Source organism: Hipposideros armiger, unplaced genomic scaffold, assembly GCF_001890085.2.
Source record: "Hipposideros armiger isolate ML-2016 unplaced genomic scaffold, ASM189008v1 scaffold_79, whole genome shotgun sequence".
NCBI lineage: Eukaryota > Metazoa > Chordata > Mammalia > Chiroptera > Hipposideridae > Hipposideros > Hipposideros armiger.
The window spans coordinates 4,749,758-4,758,228 of NW_017731429.1; the positions used below are offsets into that span (position 1 = coordinate 4,749,758).

At 43.9% G+C, this 8,471-nt stretch overlaps 1 protein-coding gene across 6 annotated transcripts in view; it reads left to right on the top strand.

Moving 5' to 3' along the window:
• RAB30 (RAB30, member RAS oncogene family) overlaps positions 1 to 8,471 on the top strand; it is an 85,183-nt gene that overhangs the window by 62,516 nt on the left and 14,196 nt on the right. For 3 of the 6 annotated variants that reach the window (XM_019643554.1, XM_019643553.1, XM_019643556.1), the window contains 2 exons: positions 3,113 to 3,213; positions 6,311 to 6,394. In XM_019643554.1, coding sequence (XP_019499099.1) covers positions 3,121 to 3,213; positions 6,311 to 6,394 — 177 coding nt within the window. In that variant the 5' untranslated portion in view covers positions 3,113 to 3,120. Of the gene's footprint in view, positions 1 to 2,494; positions 2,593 to 2,893; positions 2,909 to 2,968; positions 3,214 to 6,310; positions 6,395 to 8,471 lie in introns of those variants that run through there. The other 3 variants (XM_019643555.1, XM_019643557.1, XM_019643552.1) reach the window with 3 other exon arrangements.

Sequence of the window (8,471 nt, forward strand, 5' to 3'; positions counted from 1 at the left end):
GGCAGCTCACGGCTGCTCAGCTCGGGCTGACTCGAACCGCTGTTGCTCAGAGCTCAAACTCTTGAGCGAGCTCTTAACCAACTGAGCCACTCAGCTGGCCCTGTCCCTGAGTTTTTAATGCAGAGTTTGACCTGGAGTCTTACTTAAACTACTACAGTGTGGTAGAATGAGTTTTGGATTTGAAGCTAGAGGAGAAGAGAGAAGGAAAATCACATTTCCTAAGTGCCTACCCTTCATCATTCAATTCATCGTATCTTTCTTAAGCTCCTACTATGAGCCAGGTATAGCAGCCAGGCACTGCAAGGCAGTGGTGCAAGGGACATGGGTCTGGCACCCAGGCTGTCTGAGTTTGAATGCCAGCTCCACAGGTTAAGTGGAACCCACCATTAAGTGGGATCTTAACAACTTTTTATATCTCTTCTGTTGTGCTTCAGTATGTCCATCTGTCAAGTTAGGATTCTAATAGGATTGTTTTGAGGATGAAGTGAATCAATAATGTAGAATGAGATGATGATGATGATGACGACAACAATGATGATAACAATGGGATGGGTTGGGACCATGACACACCCAGACCCTTCATTAATCTCATGCTGCTCATGGCCACGCATGCGTGTGTGTGTGCATGTATGTGTGTGTTGTGCATGTGTGTGTGTAGGGCTGAGGTCCTGAGGGATGGTATTGGAGTGTGAGACAGATGTATATGATTAAGCACTGTGAAGCATGGTGAGTATTACTAAAGGAGAGGGGAAGGGTTTTGTGGGAGAGTATGGTGGGGGACCCAGCCTCCCTTCCAGGTCAGAGAAGCACACTGAAAAGAGCGATGTTTAAGCTGAGATCTAAAGGAGGAATAAAAGTTAGCCGGGCTGCAGGTGGTGAGGGGAGGTTGTGCTCTGTGTTCTGGGTAGGAGGAACAGGGTATGTGAAGGTCTGAAGGGGAAACCCCATGGTGTTTAAGAAACAGAAGCAAACCAGTGAGCCTAGAGCATGGGGCGTGCAGAGAGTGGTCGGAGACTGGGCTGGCAATAATAAAGGCAGAAACCAGACCATGGGACATTTGTGAGTCATATTAAGGAGTGTGGGTGACTGAGAGCCAGATACTGTTCTTGGGGGTCTTCATTAATTCCTTCAAGCATCACAACTCTGTGATACAGGTTTTACTAGCCCTATTTTGTTGATGGGGAAGTCAAGGCTCTAAAAAATTGCCACCTGTCCAAAGGCACAGACTTAGAAGGTGGTAGAGACAGGATTTGAACCTAGGCTTCTCTGGTTCTAAAGCTAGAGTTCTTTTGCTGACACCATATCCTTCTGAACTTGAGGTCTGACTGTTAGTTTTCTGACTTTGGGCCACCTTCTTAATTTCCTTTAACTTCAGTTTACTCACCTGTAAAATAGGTACTGTATTAATAAATACCAGCCTCATAGAGTTGTGAAAACAAATGGAAATATACTCCAAGTGTCAAGTCCAGTGCCTGGCATATAGCAAGTTCAGCAACTGCTTTTGGATGCAGATTCTTGACAGAGGAATGTGTTTCCTTCACGGTCCCAGGAACTGAGACAGAACCTCATGAGCTGCCCTCTGCATGTGGCTTAGTTGTCAGTCATCTTCCCAAGGCTCAGTTGAAATTCACGTAGAAATCTCGTCTGTGCACAGGCAGTCTACTCCTGCAGGTACTTAACAGGTCCCAGGACAGTGGGCTGTCCTGCCCTGCAACCCTGCAATCATTTGCACCTCACCTTGCTGGTAGGAGTGACCCTGAGTCTTCTCTAGCTCTCCCCAGCATCCTTCCCCGCTTGGGCTCCCTGATCATCCTTTTCTAACGCCTCCAGGGTCCACTGGGCTTGTTCTGCCGACACCTGATGTGAGCTCTGCTGCTGATCTGAATTGAATTTAACTTTCTTGTTGTTGTTTACCTTTTCTCATGTTGGTCTCGAGGGCAGACATTGTCTTATCTCTGTATTTCCTGTGGTGATTAGCACAGTAACATCATAGGTACTCAGTCGATTGCCATTGTTTTCACCAGGATAGGGCTTTTTGGCTATGAAGGCTCTTTTGTATAGCTGTTTTTTTTTTTTTAATCTTCACAACAGTCCTCTGAAGTAGACAGAGCATCTAGTATTCTTTTTAGCACAATTGGAGAAACTATGGCCTACACTTAAGCAATACGACTATTAATTGATTCTTTAATTCTGGAGTAGACATTTAGGTGTAACTGTCCCGTGGGCTAGGAAAATAGAGCTAAAAGACATCATCCCTTCCCTCAAGGATGAGGCAGACATTTGAACAAATAATTATATAGAGCAAGTGAAGTTTTAGGATAGAGGAATGATGGAAGTGTTTAACTTTATTTGGGGAAGATCAGTGAAAAATTCAGAGAGGAATAGGTGGTTGCATGGGGCCTTAAAGGACTGACTTCACGATGCAGAAAGGGTGGGAGGAAGGGCATCCAAGACAAAGGAAATGACATACACCAAAGCCCAGAGAAACGAAAGGACAGGCACTTGGGAGGCCCTGCAGCATGAGCGTGGCTGTCAGGAGCTGGATAGCCGTGGGGTGGGGGTAGAAGAGAAAGATGGAGATAACTGCCACCGGTAAGACCCCAACTCGTAAGACTTACAAGAAACTGAAAGCTTCCTTCCTAGTTTCTTCCCCTTCATTCAGTCTCCCAACCCCTGCGCCTTCTTCCCATCGGAAAACACAGCCTATTCATAAACCACCTCTAAGCTTTGGACGGACTTTCCTTTGCCCTGCTCCCGTGTACCCGCAGCTTGTTTGCACATAGATTTGTAATCTCCTTACCATGCTAAAAGAAAATGCATCCAATCACATGAGCGACCTGCAACCTGACAACTTGGAAGAAGGGTCACCAGGTGAAAGACATCTGTGTCATTAACTCCGTGGCGTGAGGTACCTGAGAAAGAATAAAGTCCATCTGTGACCAAACACCTGTGTTCCTCTCGCGTGGGCAGGGTCACCAGAGGGGCGTGATAAATTGCTCTTCAAATGCATCAGACCCGTTGTTTTCCTAGGAGACAGGACTGGCCCAGCTTGAGCTCCGTGGGCAAGTCTGACCAGGCCCATCTCACTCCTGCCTGTTTGTTTGCCTTGCAGCTGTGTAAATGAGTATGGAAGATTATGATTTCCTGTTTAAAATTGTTTTAATTGGCAATGCTGGTGTGGGGAAGACGTGCCTAGTCCGACGATTCACTCAGGTAAGAGAACTCGGGAGTCCAGGGTTGGCTTTCTCGGTCTGGCCTGCAGGGTTAGGGGAACCTAACAGCATGGGGGACTGGCCCAGCGCTGGCCTTTTGGCTGCCAATTCTTAAGGCACCCTTTGAAAGTACACCAGCTTTGTAGCCTAGACTAGAATTTTTTAAACCATCTCAAAGGAGCATGGCTCTGTAAGTCACCACCACCCTCCCACACTTCTTGTTGCTTCCTTTAATGAAACGGGCAGGTAGTTTTGCTTTCAGTGTGCAGTAGCAAACATAGCTTGTTAGATTAAAAGATTATTAGTAATAATCCAAAATTGGAAACAAATGAACCTGGACATCAAATTAAACCTAAATATTAATTTTTTAAAAACTCAAATACAAACTAAACCAATCAACTCCCTGCCTGTGCCCCCTTATGTCTTTCCAGAAAACTGAACAAATCGTTTTGGTTCAGAACTAAATATGCTGATTTTTCTAGATTTATTAAATGGGAATGAAATGAAAATAGTGAAGGACTATTTGAACTAAATTAAATGTTCCCTCTGAGTTGGGTCCTTATCATATGGTCTAAGTACAAGTTTCCTGTGGGGCTGCCCTTTTGAGAAGTACTGCCAAGATTATATACCTATTTTTATACGGGAATGGGTAGGAAATCATTCTGAAGTTGACCTTCTTTTGTGTTTTCCCGGAAAAACATGACTGGCATTCTTTTCAGGATTATCATGCATGCATCTTTCATTTTCAGAAAGTTCTAGTTGGGAAAGTGGAGACTAGTTCTTCTATCTAAGACATAGGGCAACCTGATGTCATGGAAAGCACGTTGGCTTAGGAGTTAAGACACAGGTCCTAGCTCTGCCCCTGGCCCATCCTGTGAGCCTGGGTAAGTTACCCACCCTTGCTGGGATTCCCTGCCTTCCTGCTGCACATAAGGAGCCTGGTAATCTCCAAGGCTCCTCGTAGCCCTGACAGTCTGTGGTTCTGTAGAAAACTGGAGAAGCAGATTGGATAACACCAACAGCATTAGGGCAGAGAGTCACCTTTGGAAATGCCAGGGTTTTCCCCATGGTAATGAACACAGACTAGAGCTCATGCTTTTTACTAAGCCTTAGCCTGGTGACATCAAAAGGAACAAGCTAACGCATTTGGGCTCAGTTAGCCACCCTGACGTTACATGAGAAACTCCAAGTGGTTTTACTTCCACCGAACATTAGTAATCTTTTCTGCTTTTGACAGGAGGACAAGACTGCGAGATGTAGAGAAGTTGTGACTCCCTTTTTCAAAAATTCCCTTGACCTCATCTTATTTACTGAAAGATCCCTTAGAGATTATTCAGCCCACTGCTCTTTCATCTTTACAGATGTAAAACTCAGGTCTAGAGGGATGAAATGACTTCTTTGCAGCTCATGTCACGTTAGTGGCAAGGCTAGGATTAGTTCTAACCCAGGTCTCCTGGTCCTCAGCCTGATCATTTTTATCTTCTGCATGTCTTAGCCTCTGAGACCATTAGGTATCTTGCTTTTCTCTTTAAAAGCATAAACCTTGTCATTAGAGGAAAAAATGCTTCCATTTTTTCAACACTAATTTTTATCAATAAGCACACCACTCCTTATTTTTCATTTCTGTCCACTTTTTACTCCTCCGAGCCTCTCAACTACCCCCAAAAGTTCAGATTTCATAGGCAGGTTATGTTTGTTTTTGTTATTTAGTAGACAGTTAAAATGAATTAGATTCAGCTGTTTTTGAGGCATGAGATTTGGGGGAACAAAATGATGGGGGAAGACATTGGGAAGGATTTGTTTCATGTTTTGGCATTTGTTAGACTACAAAACAGCTGGAGCTATAAACTTAAAGCTTGGCAGCCTTGTGTTTGAGCCAAACCAAAATAGAAGAAAATTGATTCAATATTTGCAAGTAAAGTTATGAATGTTTATGTTTACATCTTTTGCAGACATGCAGTGGAACATTTTCGGTTGGTTTGAAGCTCAGTCTTTTAAGTTTCAACTTTAATTAAAGAATTCTCTTGTTAGAGAATGGACTTAATTACAGATGCCCCAATCTTAGCTTCCAGAGCTAATAAAGTCCTTTTTACTTTAATGTCTGGGAATTGTGGACTATAAGTGAAGAGGGAAGAGGAACTAGGTGAAGTGTTCTTTCTTGATAGAATTCCTTCCTACCTCCAAGTCCCTCCCTAAGTCTACAGGAAATATTATGTAATAGTAAATTACATTTTACATGTAATTTTGCTAAAATCTCTCTAGTTCCATTTCCAATTTGAGGGAAAGCTTTCTTTGTTTTGAAATGCTTACGTCAACCTAAAACTCGCTGAATTTGAGGCCCAGCGAGGGGGACTGGTTTGTCTGAGGTCACACAGATATCTTAAGGCTGCTGCCTCCTTGGGTTTGTGCTATTTCTGCTATCCTTTCTCCCAAATGACTTTGTTTTCTTCAATTACCTTCCCAGGATCATTGGCCCTAATCTCATGTAATTACGCGTATATCTTAATATGTGTGTGGTACAATTGAGGGAAATATAATAGTAATCACCCTAAGGGCAGAGGGATATCCAGAAGCTTCACTGTATCATTCATGTTTCTCAGACTGAGTTCTTGCTGGGTGTTTCATATTGGTTGTCCACCCCCACGGCTGTCCATACCCTAGACTGATAGCCAGTTGTAATCTTCCTTGCTTTTACCTCTTTCAGAGCACCGATCCATTTTGCCCTCACCTTCACCATCCCAACCTCACCCCTGTGCTCCTCAATCTTATCCTTATGTCTGATTTTTGTTTCTTTCTTTGAAATCAGACCCCCCTGACCTTTCCCAATTCTCTCCCTTCCCTCTCTATCTTCCTCTCCCTTTCTGTGTCCCCTTTCTTTTTCTTTCAGAAATTTTCTCTCCCGCTATCTCCTTCCCCCAAAACATACCTACATACGAAGTTAAATAAAGGGCCTCCATGACACTAACCAGGGTTCTCTTTACTACCAGTTAACTCAGCCAAAGGAAGGGGCTGGTGATGGGTAGTGATGGGGGAGGAGGCAGAATATCATTTAGTTGAAAGATTCGCTTAATTGTTATTTTCCATTATTTTTTCTTTAGGGTCTTTTCCCCCCAGGTCAAGGAGCCACAATTGGAGTTGATTTTATGATTAAGACAGTGGAGATTAATGGGGAAAAAGTAAAGGTAAGATGCTAAGTGTTCATAAGGTTTTTATTGTGCTATGTGAGAGGAAGTAGTATTTTCATAACATTTATTATGTCTCCTAATTAAAAGCCCCATTGAAAATAATATACTCAGCCATGGCAGCTTATTTCTAAACAGAGTTCTTCTATTTCCTTTACGGGGGCAGGAAGGGGTTCGGGATGATGTGTTTATAGATGGGAAGACAGAGGAAGAAGGGCTAAGGCAAGTTTGTCCTGTCTTCTCTTATGCCAGAAGTGATGTGAAAACAAGAAGAAAAAAATGTTTCATCCCCTGAGTTGGGCCAGTAAGCAGTGCTACCTTTTCTGAACAGCAGCCCCATGGGAGATCCTGTTGATTCCTGTATTTATTATGGATCATTCGGTCATATGAATCATTTACTAGAGTTACTCTGTCTCCCATCATACCCTTATTCCTAGCAAGGGAGAAATACTAAATGAGGGGTTCAGAAGGCATCCATGTTCTCTCCCTTCCCCTTTGTGGCCTCTGAATGGTTTGGTACCTATAAGAGCTACGGTAAGTGCAATAACAGGAAAAGGGGAGATAGTGTTTATCAGGTACCTAATATGTGTCAGTCCCTCTGCTAGGTGATTTTACATGTGTTGTCCTGTTTAACTTAATCTTTACTGTAAACCCTGTAAGGTAAATTATCTTTATTTTGTAGGTTTCAGAGAGGTTGAGTGACTTATTTTTCTGTGGCTTCACAGTTAGGAAGGGAAGTAGGCAGGATGTGACCGGTTTTGTGACCCCACTGCTTCCAGGTCTCCCCTGCCATGAAAGAAGAGGGGAATGAAGGCACAATAAGCTCATCACCTTGGGGCAAGGAAAGAAGGAAGAAGATGGAGGGAAATGTGAAGTGAGACTAAATTACAGGGGAGGAGGGTAGAGAGACCCGCCCCTCAGAGTTAGTGACATTCTAATGTCAGATATTTCAGCACTGAGACCCATGGGAAGAAGCCAAAATCTCTGGCATCAACTGCACAGCGGGAACTGTGGCATCAGAGTCCCAGCTATAATAGATCCCAAGCTAAGCATCCCAAGTTTGAGTCCGTGTCTCTGCATCCTTCTCCCAAATGTACCTGCGCTCTGGCCTGCACATGCCTCAGGAAGGGTGGAGACGCTCCAGGGTGCTCTTGCAGCGTTCCGCAGACACACAGAGGCGTGTTTAGGATGAGGCTCCTGAGTGGGGAAAGAAGCTCTCCTAGTGTCTCCTCAGAGTGCTTCCTTAGCGGAGACATCTCCACCCAATTCAGGAGTGATGGAGAGCTGGGGGCTCTGGAAAACAAGAGCAGGGAGTGAAATCCACGTCAATGCCAACTGCAAAGCTCAGAAAAATAGTGCATTGGGGTGGAGGGAAGGAGTTAGGGCGCGGGGTAGGAAGGAGAAGGGAGTGTGCACTCGCAGGCGCTGGCAGGAAGAGCCCCTGGCAGCTCTCTGTTGTTCCAGCGGAGAGGAAGTGGTTGCCATCCTGAGGAGCTGAGTCAAGATAACGACTGTTTCAGGCATTTTACTTACAGATGTTAGGGTTTCCCATTTATGTATGTCTATATACCGGGGTGCCAAAAAAATGTATACAAACGGGCACTTTGGTCAATGTTGCTCAAGCAGTAGTTTGCCATAATCAGAAGTGTCTGGATGCTGATGGTAATTACTTTGAGCACCTCTTGTGACTGCAGAAGTCAAACGTGACTTGTATTCATCTTTTGTTATCGGTATATATTGAGTATTACAATTTTAATACAGTTTTCCTTTCTTAAAATGTGTACACATTTTGGGGGGCACTCTCTGTGTATATATGGGACTTAATTCCTTTGACCAGAAATGTTAGCACCTGCCCAGGCACGGGGCATGAGAAGTGAGTAAGAATAGTCCCCACTGTTAATGAATAGGTTTATTTTTCTTTCCTGCATCACCAGGTTTAGGTATTAACATTTATTCCATTTTCTGCAAATCACAGCCTCATTTTTTTATTTTTTTATTTTTTATTTTTTATTGGGGAATTGGGGGTATGGGAACAGCGCTGGGGAATTGGGGGAAGCAGAACAGACAAGTTGCTGTC